At 50.1% G+C, this 19,243-nt stretch overlaps 1 protein-coding gene across 10 annotated transcripts in view; it reads right to left on the reverse strand.

The window, feature by feature from the left end:
- Positions 1-19,243, reverse strand: part of camta1a (calmodulin binding transcription activator 1a) — a 523,753-nt gene that overhangs the window by 320,514 nt on the left and 183,996 nt on the right. For 9 of the 10 annotated variants that reach the window (XM_055931565.1, XM_055931568.1, XM_055931561.1 and 6 more), the window contains one exon: positions 13,140-13,207. The exons of the other annotated variant lie outside the window; for it this stretch is intronic. In XM_055931565.1, the coding sequence (XP_055787540.1) occupies positions 13,140-13,207 (68 nt within the window). The remainder of the gene's footprint in view (positions 1-13,139; positions 13,208-19,243) is intronic. 10 annotated transcript variants of the gene reach the window in all.

A 19,243-nucleotide genomic window follows, 5' to 3' on the forward strand; every position in this document is an offset into this window, starting at 1 on the left:
CTCTGTTTCTCTCACCCCATCTCTCTCTGTTTCTCTCACCCCATCTCTCTCTGTTTCTCTCACCCCATCTCTCTCTGTTTCTCTCACCCCATCTCTCTCTGTTTCTCTCACCCCATCTCTCTCTGTTTCTCTCACCTCATCTCTCTCTGTTTCTCTCACTCCATCTCTCTCTGTTTCTCTCACCCCATCTCTCTCTGTTTCTCTCACCTCGTCTCTCTCTGTTTCTCTCACCCCATCTCTCTCTGTTTCTCTCACCCCATCTCTCTCTGTTTCTCTCACCCCATCTCTCTCTGTTTCTCTCACCTCATCTCTCTCTGTTTCTCTCACTCCATCACTCTGTTTCCCTCACTCCATCTCTCACTGTTTTTCTTTCGCTCTCCCTCCCCATCTCTCTCTTCATCTGTCTCCCTTTGTCCCTCACATCTCTCACTCCCCCTCCGCCCTCTGCATCACTCTCTCTCTCTCCATCCCTCCCTTCTCTCTATTTCTCTCTCTCTCTCTCTCTCTCTCTCTCTCTCTCTCTCTCTCTCTCCCACAGAAAGAGCCTAAGGTGATTATAGACTGTGGTGGGGGACTAAATCACAGCCTTTGTTTCCTAAAAATAGGTTTAAAATAGTGTAACCTACAACAATACAGGACAGATCTCTCTGCGCATGCCTTTGGAGGGTAGAAAGGGGTCAGCCAGTATTGAGGTCAAGAAGGTATTCCTCTCCATGAAAGATGGAGGAGAGGAGAGTAGAGTGAGGGTAGTTGCTAGTTGCTTACCAGAATGTTCTCAGTGAGAGCTGCTCTGACATCATCATGGCTGGTAGTCCACATGATTCCACATGTCAGCAGGACATGCAGCTAAATCACACAGTCACTAGAGACACATTAAAAACAGGGTATTAAATGGTTCAGCAATTAATTCCTTTTAATCAAAAAAGCCATCAGTCAAGTGAGCGGCCACCCGCTGTGCTGCTCTCCCCCTCCTGGCTTTTTCCTATGTCTGTGTAGACTGAGGTCCACATAGTGTTGTGCTCTCTGATCTACTGTCTGAAACACATGGAGACCCACAGAGACACACTGGGTACTGGTGGAGGTCTACAACTTTGATTATTAGTCAAATACAGTACACATGATATACACTAAGTGTACAAAACATTAGGAACACCTTCCTAATATTGAGTTGCACCCCCTTTTGCCCTCAGAACAGCCTCAATTCATCGGGGCATGGGCCTTGTCGAAAGCGTTCCACAGGGATCCTGGCCCATGTTGACTCAAATGCTTCCCACAGTTGTGTCAAGTTGGCTGGTAGTGGATCTCTACTCCGAATAGCTCGCTCCATCTCATCCCATAGAGGCTCAGTTGAATTGGCAGGCCACTGCAGTAAACTGAATTCACTGTGGAACCACTCCTGGACAATCCTAGCCTTGTGACATTGGGCATTATCCTGCTGAAAAAATCTATTTGCAGATGGATACACTGCTGCCATGAAGAGATACACCTGACTGGCAGGTTCAGATATGCTGTGGCATTCAAACGTGGCTCCACTTTTATCAAAGGGCCCAATGTGTGCCATGAAAACACACCCACACACCACTACCATCACCAGCCTGTAATGTTGACACACGGCATGATGGATGCATGTACTCGTGGTTTTCTCCATACCATAGTCCTCCCATCAGCGTGAAACAGCAGGAACCGAGATTCATCAGACCAGGTCATGTTTTTACAATTCTCCAGTGTCCAGTGTTTTCGTTCCTTAGCCCACTGCAACAGCAGTTTCTTGTTTTTTGTTGAAAGAAGTGTAACTCTGTAAGGTCATCGGATGCCATACCTCATTCGTGTCAAGGTACGACGACTTGTGCATTCTTTTATGGGTCTTTGGGCACCAATGTTGTACTGGACTGTCAGTTGACTAACTGTCTGTTGCTCTGCACAATGTGTCAGCCTCCTTTGTCCTCTTTCATCAATGACCTGTTTTTGACCACTGGCCTGCCGGCTGGATGTCTTTAGGTGGGGGACCATTCTTGATACACACAGGAAACTGTCGAGCTTGAAAAATCCAGCAGCCCTGCAGTTCTTGACACACTCAAACCGGTGCGCCTGGCACCGACTACCATATCCCGTTCAAAGGCACTTAAATATTGTGTCTGCCCGTTCACCCTCTGAATGGCACACATACACAATCCATGTCTCAATTGTCTCAAAGCTTAAAAATCATTCTTTAACCTGTCTCTTCCCCTTCATCTACACTGATTGAAGTGTATTTAACAAGTGACATCAATAAGGGATCATAGCTTTCACCTGGATTCACCTGGTCAGTCTGTCAATGTTCTGAACACACAGTGTATGTGGAGTACTCAGTGTATGTGGAGTACTCAGTGTATGTGGAGTACTCAGTGTGTGTGGAGTACTCAGTGTGTGTGGAGTACTCAGTGTATGTGGAGTACACAGTGTATGTGGAGTACTCAGTGTATGTGGAGTACTCAGTGTATGTGGAGAACACAGTGTATGTGGAGAACACAGTATATGTGGAGTACACAGTGTATGTGAAGTACTCAGTGTATGTGGAGTACACAGTGTATGTGGAGTACTCAGTGTATGTGGAGTACTCAGTGCGGGTGGAGTACTCAGTGTATGTGGAGTACTCAATGTATGTGGAGTACACAGTGTATGTGGAGTACTCCGTGTATGTGGAGTACACAGTGTATGTGGAGTACTCAATGTATGTGGAGTACACAGTGTATGTGGAGTACTCCGTGTATGTGGAGTACACAGTGTATGTGGAGTACTCAATGTATGTGGAGTACACAGTGTATGTGGAGTACTCCGTGTATGTGGAGTACACAGTGTATGTGGAGTACTCAGTGTATGTGGAGTACTCAGTGTATGTGGAGTACTCAGTGTATGAATGCTTACTTTCAGGTTCACCTCTCGACAACGGAACAACAATAGAAAAGTAATTAAGTAAATAAAAGAGTAGTAAAAAACAAAAGCTCAATGAATAGGATAAACATTTAGCAAAAATATAACACAAGAAGGCACTCACATGAAAACTGTTCTACTGTCAGTTCTACTGATACACACGGGGACACACTGGATTATGATGGAGATCCACATACCGTTCTACTGTCAGTTCTGTTGTCTGTCAGCTCTACTGAGACACTGAGGCAGACTGGCTACTGGTGAACAGTTCAGAGGGGGGCCACATTGGCCACAATACAGCCTGTTTTGACTGTTTCCACACATTACTAGACGTTGGTGCTGCAAACGTGCTGAGCTAATCTATCTCTCTCTAGGAAGGTATAGAATCTAGTGAATGGAGAAGCAGAGGCTTAAACCTGCACTCACGGGGCATGAATTTCCTGTCTTTCCTCTAATGTCAGAACAGAGTCAGACGGACACCTCCTTCCCTGGTTGGCAGGACAGGACTTATTTCATTATTCCACTGAAGGCTTGATTAGACAGAGAAGGTAATTAAACCAGCCAATTCATTGCCAATTCAACGGGCACGTCACCTGTAAATAATGGAAACTCTTCATGTCCATTCCTACATAATCATATCGCTATCACATTAATGCATCGTGCACGGCTCGCTTTAGGGTCACCACGAGGGCTGCTTTAAATCTTAGACGAGCTGTCTCCATAATTCTGGCCCAGCACCTTTATAGACACACGGAAAAACTACACAAAATGACTGCATTGTAAATGGGAGAAATTGATATTAAGCGAATCAATTATTTTACGGAGCAAAAGGGGGGCTGAAATTCCTCAGTTCAGTTCATTGCTTATTCTACCTACTGTACAGTATGCCTCCAACCGGGGTAATTCAGATCGAATCATTAGTCTCAATCAACAATCAATTAATCAATCGATAAAGATAGGAGTTTGGTGGAATATTAGATGGTGTTATGAGTTATAAGAAGTGAATGAGGTTCCCAGGAAGTGTCATGAATGAGGGGGGGGGGGGGGGGGGGGCACTGTTGAATTGTAGTCAACCCCTGAGAGGATTGAGAGAATTGTACCGTTTGTTAATTAAACCTTTGTTAAAAATGGAATTGATAGCCATTTTATTAGTTCATTAAAAAAAGTTATGAATATTAATTTTCCAATTTGAAATGCGCTCTCACCTCTCTTTTCCCCATCCTCCCTTTCTCAAACACACATAACAAAAAGCCTGAATAATTTATCAAATGACTTCTTATATTTTAATTAATTAATTCAGTAATGCAAAATTCATAAACGGCCATCCTCCGCATCCCCCCCACCTCGTCCTCCTCTACGTTGTAATGAAGTGGTTAAGAGAAGGAGAGAACGAGGGAGGTCTGCCTCCGGGGGTATTTTATACAGAAGGGGGTAGGCCTACGTTATGTGAAATATATTAGGACAAATCATCATCAGGATTCAACAATGTTCAGTAGGTTCAGCGTCTTTCTGAGAGCGTTGATAGAGCCAATGCGGCATTTCTGTGTTATATAGGCCTATAGGGAGGAAAAAGGGAGAGCGAGAGAAGTAAAGGCTTGAGCACCAATGGTCGCTTATATCATGCCTGATGATGCATTATTACGACACACGAGGCCTGGGAGGATACGTCTCCTCCTCCTCACTCTCAGAATGATGATGTGGGGGGGCGTGAGGTCACCCCCGCCGCTACCCTGTCACACGACTCGCTAAAGGGGAGCTACGCTGCGTGTCACCTTGTCAGCCTGTGTAGTTCCTGCACACTGAGCCTCAGCTGGACTGAGTGCCACAGAAGGCAAAGTTGAGTGGGACAGGCACTGTGTGTGTGTGTGTGTGTGTGTGTGTGTGTGTGTGTGTGTGTGTGTGTGTGTGTGTGTGTGTGTGTGTGTGTGTGTGTGTGTGTGTGTGTGTGTGTGTGTGTGTGTGTGTGTGTGTGTGTGTGTGTATGCCTGTGATTCACCCAGTTCCCTGGCAGTCTTCCAGGATCTATTTTCTCCTTCTCTTTACATAACAACAAACAGTATGATTGGGGCTGTGTGTCCTGTCCTGTCCTCACTGTGTGTTACTGTTTCAGTCTAAAGGAGGCCTGACTGTGCCAGGGAGCCTCCTGTGGGCTGGGATGATCAGCCAATCAGAGAGGGTTGTTCCGTGACCACACCCTAGGACAGAGCTGTGGCCCGGATTCGGGCCTGGCATGGGGGGCTTTGATGGGTGGCCCCTGGGGGCCTCAGAGAGGGGGACAGGATCCGGGATCCGCTCACACCATATGCCTACAGGACAGCACCCAGCAGAGAGGCACAACCAAAATAGGGACTCAGAGCTCCCAATACAAGTCACTGACACCAACATAAGGCTTCTTTCTGCTCAGTAAAGACCAGCAGAGTAGAGTACAGTAGTATGCAGGCCAAAGAGGGAGACAACCAGAGGCAGACAGGAAATAGAACAATGGGAGAGATGAGAGGAAAAGAGGAATGTGGAGGCAGCAGGAGAAGAGGAGACAGCCATGTCTGTCCTTGCCTAGGGTGTGTGTAGGTTGAGCGTACAGTAAATGTGTGTATATTGAGGTTATGCGTGTGTGTATACATTAAGTACCTGCAGGGCAGGGCTGGTTGGGTGTCTCAGGGGCCCGGGGTGTACCTCTGCCCCTGCTCTCTGACAGCAAAGCTGCCTGCTCCTATTGCTCTGGGCACTCTGTGGCTCTGGCCCGCTCCCTGCTCTGTGGATCTGGCCCGCTCCCTGCTCTGTGGCTCTGGCCCACTCCCTGCTCTGTGGCTCTGGCCCGCTCCCTGCTCTGTGGCTCTGGCCCGCTCCCTGCTCTGTGGCTCTGGCCCGCTCCCTGCTCTGTGGCTCTGGCCCACTCCCTGCTCTGTGGCTCTGGCCCGCTCCCTGCTCTGTGGCTCTGGCCCGTTCCCTGCTCTGTGGCTATGGCCTGCTCCCTGCTCTGTGGCTCTGGCCCGCTCCCTGCTCTGTGGCTCTGGCCCGTTCCCTGCTCTGTGGCTCTGGCCCGTTCCCTGCTCTGTGGCTCTGGCCCGCTCCCTGCTCTGTGGCTCTGGCCCGTTCCCTGCTCTGTGGCTCTGGCCCGTTCCCTGCTCTGTGGCTATGGCCCATTCCCTGCTCTGTGGCTATGGCCCGCTCCCTGCTCTGTGGCTCTGGCCCGCTCCCTGCTCTGTGGCTCTGGCCCGCTCCCTGCTCTGTGGCTCTGGCCCGCTCCCTGCTCTGTGGCTCTGGCCCGCTCCCTGCTCTGTGGCTCTGCTCACCGGTGCAGAAGCACTAATTGAATTAAGTCTTTATTATCACGCTGCAGAGGCAGCACTTCTTCTCCCCATCTCGCTTGGCTTGCTTGGCTGACACTTTTATCCTTGAACACCTGCTTGACATCAACTTCCTCCCCTCTTATTTATTCATCCCTCTCTCCTCTCCCCCTCCTCTCCGTGGCCAGTTATTGGCTGCAGTTCATTTCATCCTCCTACGTGTTGGCATACCAACACAGGGGTTTCTGCTGTCTGTTTTCCAACTACTGAGGAGTCATTGTGTTCAGAGTGAGTTTATTATTGTTAACCTTAATACTGAATTCATCTCTATTAACACACAAGCCTTTTGCCTGATGTCTTTGACATTGTAGCAGCTGTGTGTGAGGAGTAGTTTGCATTGTACAAGCATCCACTCAGGATAAAGGCTAATTCACACAGTTGATCCTGTTACTACTACTATTTATTATCAGCCATTTTTTCACAGTATAGAATATGTCTGGACAGCCTATGCTTTACTAAGGAAGCTCCGGAGAAGAGCCTTGCAAAAGTAGGCTAGTAAACATCACCTAGGATGTAGTGAGCCATCCATCTAGTGTACAGTCCTCAGGCCACACTGCTTCCTGGGGTTCAGCTAAGTATTACTTTAAAGGACACAAACACAAGGCTCTATTAAGTTTCCAAGGAGCTCTCTCTCTCTCTGTCTCTCAGTAATCTATTGACCGTTTGCGTTCTCTCTCCTCTCCCCTAAACCACAGGGCTTTTTTTTCCATCTGTCAATTGAATCCATCGCTCATCTTGCTATGTCTCTATCTGTTGTTGTTTCTCCTGTGTTTCTCCAGCTCTCCCTCTGTGCATGTGAGTGCCCCTAACCTCTCTTCTCAACACATCCATCATGACTCCCCCCATCTCCACCTCCTCCACTCTCTTCTCAACACATCCATCATGACTCCCCCATCTCCACCTCCTCCACTCTCTTCTCAACACATCCATCATGACTCCCCCATCTCCACCTCCTCCACTCTCTTCTCAACACATCCATCATGACTCCCCCATCTCCACCTCCTCCACTCTCTTCTCAACACATCCATCATGACTCCCCCCATCTCCACCTCCTCCACTCTCTTCTCAACACATCCATCATGACTCCCCCATCTCCACCTCCTCCACTCTCTTCTCAACACATCCATCATGACTCCCCCATCTCCACCTCCTCCACTCTCTTCTCAACACATCCATCATGACTCCCCCATCTCCACCTCCTCCACTCTCTTCTCAACACATCCATCATGACTCCCCCCCATCTCCACCTCCTCCACTCTCTTCTCAACACATCCATCATGACTCCCCCATCTCCACCTCCTCCACTCTCTTCTCAATGCATCCATCATGACTCCCCCATCTCCACCTCCTCCACTCTCTTCTCAACACATCCATCATGACTCCCCCATCTCCACCTCCTCCACTCTCTTCTCAACACATCCATCATGACTCCCCCATCTCCACCTCCTCCACTCTCTTCTCAACACATCCATCATGACTCCCCCCATCTCCACCTCCTCCACTCTCTTCTCAACACATCCATCATGACTCCCCCCATCTCCACCTCCTCCACTCTCTTCTCAATGCATCCATCATGACTCCCCCATCTCCACCTCCTCCACTCTCTTCTCAACACATCCATCATGACTCCCCCCATCTCCACCTCCTCCACTCTCTTCTCAACACATCCATCATGACTCCTCCATCTCCACCTCCTCCACTCTCTTCTCAACACATCCATCATGACTCCCCCATCTCCACCTCCTCCACACTTTCTCCTTCCTCTCATCCTCTGTGTGTTTTGTTTGGGTAACTTCTCCTCTAGCCGCTACCCTCTCCCTGGTGGATTTGTCCCCCAGCCCAGGGGGCCCAAGGCTAGCATGACTGCCTCTGCCTTGGCTTGGCAGAGGCAAGCTGGGACACAATGTCCTCTGAGGCCAGGCGGAGTGGGGTGTGGAGGGCAGACAGTTAGGGTGGGGGACGAGGGAGGGTAGGGCAGGCAGACTTTACTCTGCCTGCTCTCAGATGGCTGTGCTTCCAACCAACACAGAGATAAAACGGTCACAATGTCTGACAAACGTGTTGACATGTATATTCCATAGAATACCCCATATGCAAGATGACTCTTGTGCCAATGTCTGATTCTCATAATGAAATAATGGGATTATAAAGACATTATTATACACTTCCAACACTGCTCCTGTCCTTCCTCCTCTCTTCCCACGCTGCTCCTGTCCTTCCTCCTCTCTTCCCACGCTGCTCCTGTCCTTCCTCCTCTCTTCCCACACTGCTCCTGTCCTTCCTCCTCTCTTCCCACGCTGCCGCTGTCCTTCCTCCTCTCTTCCCACGCTGCTCCTGTCCTTCCTCCTCTCTTCCCACACTGCTCCTGTCCTTCCTCCTCTCTTCCCACGCTGCCGCTGTCCTTCCTCCTCTCTTCCCACGCTGCTCCTGTCCTTCCTCCTCTATTCCCACGCTGCCGCTGTCCTTCCTCCTCTCTTCCCACGCTGCTCCTGTCCTTCCTCCTCTATTCCCACGCTGCCGCTGTCCTTCCTCCTCTCTTCCCACGCTGCTCCTGTCCTTCCTCCTCTCTTCCCACGCTGCTCCTGTCCTTCCTCCTCTCTTCCCACGCTGCTCCTGTCCTTCCTCCTCTCTTCCCACGCTGCTCCTGTCCTTCCTCCTCTCTACTCTCCTCTGAACCAGTGCGAGCCCATAATGCCACAAAGCATTAGGCCCAAACACCATCACACACCCTCCACACATACACACACGCACAAAGTCCAGCTGAGCACGTATCCCACCATGTGCCAGAAGAGGTGACAGAAGCGCTCACGTTACACATGGGACTGATTGACTACAGCAGGCAGGCCCAGACACACAGAATGTCATGCTGACCAGCAGCTGAACGATACACACACTCACTCCTATCTACACTTACTCATTAAAACACACCCACACAAACACACACACACACACACACTCCCACACATCATTATAGACATCCACACCCAGGCACTAACAGACACTAACACACAAAGAAAAACAAACAGTCTCTCTAACACACTTACACACCCACTTAGCTAGACTGTTGTTGGTTGGTATGCCGGTGCCTCTGGGGTGGCAGTGGTGCTGTAGGTTTTAATAAAGGCATTGTCTTTGGAAGCTGTCTGAAGGGACTCTGTGAATGTGGGAGGAGAGGAGAGAGGGCTATTGCTCTGGGACACGGGGGCAGTAGGTTCAGCGTCATTGTGGCCCTCAGTGGAAAGGTACTTATTGTTTGATAGTTTCAATATAAGAGAGTACATGGTGTGTTTGTGTGTTAAAACAGAGGTGAAAAGCTGATATAGCCACTGCTCCATCTGATGGTTTCCAGGAGCCATAACAAGTCAGTATTTGTTCTCTTTGACTACTGAAGGGAATAGGGGAGGAAACACAGACACACACACACACACACACACACACAGACATACACACACACACTGGTCAAAAGGACTGGAGCACTCCCTCAGATCCACTTTGTGATTGGCTGCAGTCATCAGAAACCGTTCCTGTGTAATAGTAATGTGTGCCATTTAAAAGGGTACTCTGTAGTTAATGAGCGATCCCTCTACGACACCAAGGTGTCCAACACCTCTCCTGACAGACTGATCTTTACCCATACAGCTCTCAGTCTAAACTGGTTCGCTCTCTGCCTGTTCTTGTCTGCCCCATGCACCTGGGCTGCACCTTTCAAAAAGACTCCTCAGGTATCCATTTGTGTCTTTTGTGATAGACATAAATATCTGGTCCTTATTACATGAAGCATAGCATGAGGTTGACTGACTATTCACTATCCACCAGATCACTATCTACAGCTATGGTGTCAGTTTGCCACCCCTGTCCTGTCCTGCCCTGCCCTGCCCTGTCCTGCCCTGTCCTGTCCTGTCCTGTCCTGCCCTGCCCTGTCCTGCCCTGCCCTGTCCTGCCCTGTCCTGCCCTGTCCTGTCCTGCCCTGTCCTGTCCTGCCCTGTCCTGTCCTGCCCTGCCCTGTCCTGCCCTGTCCTGTCCTGCCCTGTCCTGCCCTGTCCTGTCCTGTCCTGTCCTGCCCTGCCCTGTCCTGTCCTGCTCTCATTTTCCTCTCAGCAGCACGCCAGCCTCAACACTTCAAGCCGCTCTTTAAAAAGGTTCACAGAAATAATGAATATGGCCATCTGCGTTGGATGCAGGGTGCAGAAATCCTAATTGTCCCTTTAGTCTGTTCCCTCCATTCAGAGAGAGAGGAGAGGTACAGTATATGGTAAGAGCGATGTTAAATCACACCGCAGGCCAGGCGTTCATTAAAGCCATTATACCAGCCTCTCCCTCTAATGGAAATGGAAGCCAGCGCAGGCAGCTCGCTCTAGCATTGGGGTGTAAATGAAAGTTGGGAAAGATTCCCCTGGCTCTGACAGGTGCAGCCTGAATTAGCTGTAGGGCTGTTCTAGCAGTCAGTGGAAGAGCGCTGCTATTGATTTTAACCGCTGTTGCACTTCCTATCTGAAAGGGAATGTGTATTACAAGGACTGGGCACATCAATCACTCTGCCGCTCGACTACTCTCCCCTGGCTGCTGCCAGGCCTCTTCTGATTCAGGAAGGATAAACAAACAGATCGGACACAAAACAAACCAACTCAAACACGGGATGGAATGAATATTCAGTAGGTGGCTTGGCCCATGTAACAAATAGCTAATAGATAAAATGTGCACGCGTAATACCACTCACTACACTCACTCCTTATTTGCCTATTCATTATTTATCCTCCATGTTGGCAGTGTGTTGGCAGTGTGGCATGTCATCTCCATGCTTGTCCTGGGTTTTGTGTCACCGTGGTTAAACAGCTTGCATCAGCTCCTTGAGCTCTCTACTCGCCCCATTCCCCCTCTCCCCCACTCCCCTCTCCTTTTAGCATGTTTATGACCTGGCTACACACACACACACACTCCGGGGTGTGTCTGTGATGACAAATGGCCCTCCGTCCAGGTCCCAAGCACTGCACTCCCTTGTGCGAACCCTGACCTGTGACCTCTCGGCAAAGTGCTGTAGGAGAAAGATTACAGCCCATCAATCAGATTCCCATCAATCACCCTGCTACCCTGTCTGTCACAACACTTTACCCTCTCTGTCTGACGGACTGCTCCAAGAACACAAACACTCCACCAGCCTCCCCCTTTCCAGCCCCACCCTCTCCACTCCTGCCTGCCTGGCCAGCTCACCTCGCCCGGCCCCCGTACATAAACGCCATAACAGCCATAATAAAGCAGCTCCTCTCATCCATGTCAAGTTCGGCTCTGCTCCTGTCCATTCCTCTGTAGGCTCTGTGGCTCTGTCTGGCCCCCAGCCTTTATCTCATCCCTCAGTGCCACATCTACTGAGACATCAGCACCCACAAGGGCTCCTCTAGGACCCAGCAGGCTGGTGACAGTGAGTCACAGAGACTCCACCACCCTCACCATTATAGTCCAACTGGATGCTGATTGGACAATGTGTGACTCAAGCCTCGAGCTTTCCCTGTTACTGTCTATCAGTCCCTTCATTCTCCAGAGTACTGCTCCTGTACTTATGTTAATACCGCTGAGTGTTCATTTTCCCTGGGTTTTTCATTCCAGTTACGGTTTGTACAACTAGATAACAGAGCCTGCTGTTTTACATGTTCCTGGAGACAGCAGTTAATAACATTGGGCCTAATGTCAAATATTCCACTGGTGTCTGAAGACAAGGAGGCCTGGTGTGTTGAGTTAATTGTTGTGGGTTGATGATAAGAAGGTGTAGAGTAGAGGCCAGGGTGCTCTTTGGGCCATCTTCTACAATTACACGGGAAAATTAATTGGCACTTTCTTTATGTGGAGCCATTATCAATGTCCCTGGCAGGCAGAGGAGAAGAGAGGAATGATCTGTGTGTCAGAGTGCCAACAGTACAGTTACACATGGATGAGGACTGTTAATAACACCAGGGATGGCTCGCTGCGTGAGTGAGGATTCCTCATCAGAATGTGTTAGATCAGTGTGTATGTGGGGCTGTGTGTGTTCTGTGTTCGCTGCATACAGACAGAAGAGCATGGGAAGGATGGGGAGGTAGACAGAGAAAGGCTAGAGATGACCAAGCAAGTCAAACCCAGAACTGCCTGGCAGCGGGAGATTAGTAAAAGCTAGTCAAATGAAGAGTTACCAGCATCAAATATTTATTTAAAAAATTGTATGTCCGGAACCATGCTGCAGCCAATCAGCATCCAGGATGGGAATTACACGTTGTAGAAATAAGAGTAAATAATGTTGACATTTAATTCCATGTGTCAGACGCGAACGAGTACGTTGATAGGACACGGCTGGTAGAAGTGTTGGCATATTATGTTACTTATCATGGATAGCGGTGCCACCATCATTTTCTTTTCCAAAAGTTACCTCTTATTGACATTCATATCCACATTCCCGTCTGTCTCTCCTGGCCCACGCAGAAAGAGCTCTCAATTCAAACCCAGCTCTTTCTATTGGAGAGTGTGTGAATGTGCAGACAGATACCAACACATTAGCATCACAGTCACAGCGGAGACCAGAGGAGTGCATGTTGTGTTAATTGGCCCGCTAAAAGGCAATTATTAGTCAACATTAATATTCCATCGTCTGGCTCAAATAGCTTTTGAAAGGTGCAAAGTTTTCCAAACTGCCATCAGGCAGATTGTAATATTAAACAGGCATCTGACTCTTGACATGAAGGGAGTGGTTTTCTGAGTGGTGCAGCAGGGATTCCTGGTACTCAGCACGAGACAGATCATTTTTCTATTTTTTATCAGTCTGTGTAGTGACGCCTAAAAACTAAAAGGCACAGTGTGGCTTTTCCTGTGAAGAAAATTGTATTTTGCAGTTGTTTCTTGGGAGACTGCCTCACTTACCTTGTTTTAGGGGACGTCGTTAGCCATTCCTCATGCTTTTCAAATGTTATCAAGTAAGCTGCAATCTCCTGTGAGAGAGGAGAACGGGAGAGAGGAGAACGGGAGAGAGGAGAACGGGAGGGAGGAGAACGGGAGGGAGGAGAACGGGAGGGAGGAGAACGGGAGGGAGGAGAACGGGAGGGAGGAGAGGGAGGGAAAGAAAGGAAGGGAGGAGAGGGAGGGAAAGAAAGGAAGGCTTAGATGTGTCATCTGTAATCACCAGGAGCTTCTGTTGCTAATACATTGTTGAGACCACGGTTCATTGACATTCAGACAGGAGAACACACAGCACAAACACAAAAGAGGCACAGAGAGGAGATAGGCCCGACGCTCCGGTAGGATCAGCCAGGTAAATGAAGATTGGGTAAAGTAGCACACAGTAGACAGACAGAAACAAGAGATGCAGCACATAACAGCTGAGTTCAGACCATCTTCGTTAAGCAGACTTTGATCAGCCTCTCCTCAGAACAGAAGACTTCAAGGTGCTTCTCCCACAGATTGACGTCTCCAGTGTTCCACATTCAGACAGCGGCTTTTAACATTTTTGGTGCCGACCCCCCCCCTCCCCCACACACTCACACAGTACAGGATGCCATATACTGGAACAAGGCTAGTTCATATGTGGATGCTATAGAGTCCTTTACAGTCCTATACATCTAGTGTAAAGGAGATTCTATAGATAGATAGTGGTGTAGATGAATATAACAGAGATACGCTGTCATATTTTCAGTGATCACAGTGGCTCCTGCATCAGTCAGAGAATGAAGGCAGAGCAGCCCAGACTACCTACGCATTTCTACACCAAACTAATGGGCAGAAATAAAAGCACTTTGGATGCTGCCAGACAACCTCATGATTACCAGTGACAGTCAGCAATTCATCCCTCAGCCAGAGCATTTATCAGCTGCTCAGACAGACAGACCGACAGAGAGACAGATAAGGAGGCATGGAGGAGAGACCTGGTGCCATCTCATAGTATAATATCATCTTTTAATATCCAGGGATGTGTGTGTGTGTCTCCGCGTGTTATGAGTGTGTTCAAATAGGAGTATGAACAAACTTTTGCGTATATGGGCTATGTTTCCATAATATGTCCCTTCATGTTTGAGGTTACTTCTCCTGTCCACACGGGCAATAATGTCCCAATAATAAGAAGAGCAACAACGGAAATAGCAGCAAAAAGAGATACGATTGGCAGAATAAATCCCCATTCTCATACAGGATAAACCCCCAGTCTCAGAGAGCCCAGTGTGTTAAACATCTATGGCTAGGAGCTGAGTAGCAGCATCCCCCTGGCTCTGTGTCATAATGAGTGTGTCCTGGCAGGCATCACCACTACCAGAGCCTGGCTGAGCCTTCCCAAGGGGTTGCTGGGGGAACCAAGGTACGGAAGGATCCAGGGTAAGGAGGGAGCCAGGGGAAGGAGGGATCCAGGGTAAGGAGGGAGCCTGGGTGAGGAGGGATCCAGGGTAAGGAGGGAGGAGGGAGCCAGGGTAAGGACGGATCAAGGGTAAGGAGGGATCCAGGGTGAGGAGGGAGCCAGTGTAAGGAGGAAGCCAGGGTGAGGAGGGAGCCAGGGTGAGGAGGGAGCCAGGGTGAGGAGGGAGCCAGGGTGAGGAGGGAGCCAGGGTGAGGAGGGAGCCAGGGTGAGGAGGGAGCCAGGGTGAGGAGGGAGCCAGTGTAAGGAGGGAGCCAGGGTGAGGAGGGAGCCAGGGTAAGGAGGGAGCCAGGGTGAGGAGGGAGCCAGGGTGAGGAGGGAGCCAGTGTAAGGAGGGAGCCAGGGTGAGAAGGGAGCCTGGGTGAGGAGGGATCCAGGGTAAAGAGGGAGGAGGGAGCCAGGGTAAGGACGGATCCAGGGTAAGGAGGGATCCAGGGTGAGGAGGGAGCCAGTGTAAGGAGGGAGCCAGGGTGAGGAGGCAGCCAGGGTGAGGATGGAGCCAGGGTGAGGAGGGATCCAGTGTAAGGAGGGAGCCAGGGTGAGGAGGGAGCCAGGGTGAGGAGGGAGCCAGGGTGAGGAGGGAGCCAGTGTAAGGAGGGATCCAGGGTGAGGAGGGAGCCAGGGTGAGGAGGGAGCCAGTGTAGGGAGGGAGCCAGGATGAGGAGGGAGCCAGGGTGAGGAGGGAGCCAGGGTGAGGAGGGATCCAGGGTAAGGAGGGAGCCAGGGTGAGGTGGGATCCAGGGTAAGGAGGGAGCCAGGGTGAGGAGGGAGCCAGGGCGAGGAGGGAGCCAGGGTGAGGAAGGAGCCAGGGTGAGGAGGGATCCAGGGTAAGGAGGGATCCAGGGTAAGGAGGGATCCAGGGTAAGGGGGGAGCCAGGGTGAGGAGGGAGACAGGGTGAGGAGGGAGGAGGCATGGAGTGTAAGGAGGGAGCCAGGGTAAGGAGGGAGCCAGGGTGAGGAGGGAGCCAGGGTGAGGATGGAGCCAGGGTAAGGAGGGATCCAGGGTAAGGAGGGAGCCAGGGTGAGGAGGGAGCCAGGGTAAGGAGAGAGCCAGGGTAAGGAGAGATCCCAGGCTGGCAGGGGTCCGCTGGGGAGGGGGTAGCATGACTGGCACCCTGGCCTCCAGGTGCAGGCTGGGAGATAATACAGTGTTGATTAACTTCCTGTCCCCCTGCCATAATGACTGGAGGGGAGGCAGGCACGGCATGACAAGATGGAGGCAGCATTAAGTGGAGATAGGGATGAGATGGGGAGGAGGGTGGAGTGGGGATGAGATAGGGAGGAGGGTGGAGTGGGGATGAGAGGGAGGAGGGTGGAGTGGGGGTGAGATAGGGAGGAGGGTGGAGTGGGGGTGAGATAGGGAGGAGGGTGGAGTGGGGGTGAGATAGGGAGGAGGGTGGAGTGGGGGTGAGATAGGGAGGAGGGTGGAGTGGGGATGAGATAGGGAGGAGGGTGGAGTGGGGATGAGATAGGGAGGAGGGTGGAGTGGGGGTGAGATAGGGAGGAGGGTGGAGTGGGGATGAGATAGGGTGGAGTGGGGGTGAGATAGGGAGGAAGGTGGAGTGGGGATGAGATAGGGAGGAGGGTGGAGTGGGGGTGAGATAGGGAGGAGGGTGGAGTGGGGATGAGATAGGGAGGAGGGTGGGGTGGGGGTGAGAGGGGATGAGATAGGGTGGAGTGGGGATGAGATAGGGAGGAGGGTGGAGTGGGGGTGTAAAGCTGTCAAGAAAAGCTAAAGGGCTGGAGCTGTTCTTTCTTCACTTCAGTGTGTAGCTAGGGGTTTGATTAGGAAGAAGGTACAATAAAATGAAGAGAACGTACAGCTTTTTAAGTGAAAGAGACACATATGTACATTCAGGCCCCTGAGACTAGAAGCATATGGATAACAAGGAGAACTGAGAGAACGGTACATTTACTGTGCCAACCAAGACTACACAACCAAGACGACACAACCAAGACGACACAACCAAGACTACACAACCAAGACGACACAACCAAGACGACACAACCAAGACTACACAACCAAGACGACACAACCAAGACGACACAACCAAGACTACACAACCAAGACTACACAACCAAGACTACACTGTTGTGGCCAATTACATGGAATATTCACATATGGTAACTAGCACCTGTCTACTCATCAGAGGTGTACGAGAGAGACTACAGTACATAAGAGCTGGATAAAAATAGACTAGACAGTATTTTTGTGCAGCACTACCACTCCAACAGAAAAGTTACTTTCCTGCATATATTATGAAATAAATGGCTACTACATTAATTTCCCCCCTCCCTCCTCAAAGAGGCAGATGCTGTTGGGAGGAATAAATAGCGGGTGTAACCTCCTCTGTGACTTCAGTGCCTATTAGTGCCTCAGTCCTCTCCATCACTCGTCTTAAAAGTCAGCCGGCCAGGCTGGGCAGCAGGAGATGAAATAGTGGGCCCAGTCAGTCCGGTAAATAAAAGAATGGATGGAGGCTCTCTCGCTCTCTCTCTCTCTCTCTCTGTCTCTCTCTCTCTCTCTCTCTCTCTGAACAGATGCCAGGGATTACTCCAAGCCCCCGATCAACCATAAAGGTGCAATAATCTTACAGCGAGAAAACAAACAAAAACAGACGTGTGGCCGTTAAACAGCTGCAAAGAGACAAAGCTTGTTGGGCTGCGTAATGAGAGGCTAGTGCTGCTTTCAGGTTGACTGCACACGCTTCGTGGGCAGAACAGAACAGAGTGAGGCGGAGTGGAGGGCAAGGCTAGCTGATGGTGCATCAAAGTCAAGCCAGCAGCTGTCAACGAGCTCTGGACTCTATCGGCTGACCTTACTGCCTCTGGCCTGCACTCCATCACAATGGGGAAATATTCACACACCAGCCTTTCAGTATACTATGTACATTATGTCTCTACCTCTCTCAATCACAGCCAGGTCAAACCTAGTACACTGTCTCATCCACTGTGACTCACAGGTCCAACCTAGTACACTGTCTCACCCACTCTGACTCACAGGTCCAACCTAGTACACTGTCTCATCCACTCTGACTCACAGGTCCAACCTAGTACACTGTCTCATCCACTGTGACTCACAGGTCCAACCTAGTACACTGTCTCATCCACTCTGACTCACAGGTCCAACCTAGTACACTGTCTCATCCACTGTGACTCACAGGTCCAACCTAGTACACTGTCTCATCCACTCTGACTCACATGTCCAACCTAGTACACTGTCTCATCCACTGTGACTCACAGGTCCAACCTAGTACACTGTCTCATCCACTCTGACTCACAGGTCAAACCTAGTACACTGTCTCATCCACTCTGACTCACAGGTCCAACCTAGTACACTGTCTCACCCACTCTGACTCACAGGTCAAACCTAGTACACTGTCTCATCCACTCTGACTCACAGGTCCAACCTAGTACACTGTCTCATCCACTGTGACTCACAGGTCCAACCTAGTACACTGTCTCATCCACTCTGACTCACAGGTCAAACCTAGTACTCTGTCTCATCCACTCTTACTCACAGGTCCAACCTAGTACACTGTCTCACCCACTCTGACTCACAGGTCAAACCTAGTACACTGTCTCATCCACTCTGACTCACAGGTCAAACCTAGTACACTGTCTCATCCACTCTGACTCACAGGTCAAACCTAGTACACTATGTCTCACCCACTCAGACTCACAGGGCAAACCTAGTACACTATGTCTCACTCACTCAGACTTACAGGTCAAACCTAGTACACTGTCTCATCCACTCTGACTCACAGGTCAAACCTATTACACTGTCTCACCCACTCTGACTCACAGGTCAAACCTAGTACACTGTCTCATCCACTCTGACTCACAGGTCAAACCTAGTACACTATGTCTCACCCACTCTGACTCACAGGTCCAACCTAGTACACTGTCTCACCCACTCTGACTCACAGGTCAAACCTAGTACACTGTCTCATCCACTCTGACTCACAGGTCCAACCTAGTACACTGTCTCACCCACTCTGACTCACAGGTCAAACCTAGTACACTGTCTCATCCACTCTGACTCACAGGTCCAACCTAGTACACTGTCTCACCCACTTTGACTCACAGGTCAAACCTAGTACACTGTCTCATCCACTGTGACTCACAGGTCCAACCTAGTACACTGTCTCATCCACTGTGACTCACAGGTCCAACCTAGTACACTGTCTCATCCACTCTGACTCACAGGTCCAACCTAGTACACTGTCTCACCCACTCTGACTCACAGGTCCAACCTAGTACACTGTCTCATCCACTGTGACTCACAGGTCCAACCTAGTACACTGTCTCACCCACTCTGACTCACAGGTCCAACCTAGTACACTGTCTCATCCACTCTGACTCACAGGTCAAACCCACATCTGTACTTCAACTTACTCCACTCATTCAAATATACAGCAATAGTCTGTCCATGTGTTACTACATCTAGCTGTTTGTCTAGCTCAGCTCAAGGAACACTCCCTCGCAACAGAACTGGGTATACAGCACCAATCAACACAGACTAGCTGTGAAAAAGAGAGCATGATCAGTAGCTAGCCTCTGTAATTGACACAGGGAATGAATGCAAAGAGCCCTTTCATTTAGTAAAGACAACAACATGCAGCTG

Source organism: Salvelinus fontinalis, chromosome 8 (genome assembly GCF_029448725.1).
Source record: "Salvelinus fontinalis isolate EN_2023a chromosome 8, ASM2944872v1, whole genome shotgun sequence".
Lineage (NCBI taxonomy): Eukaryota > Metazoa > Chordata > Actinopteri > Salmoniformes > Salmonidae > Salvelinus > Salvelinus fontinalis.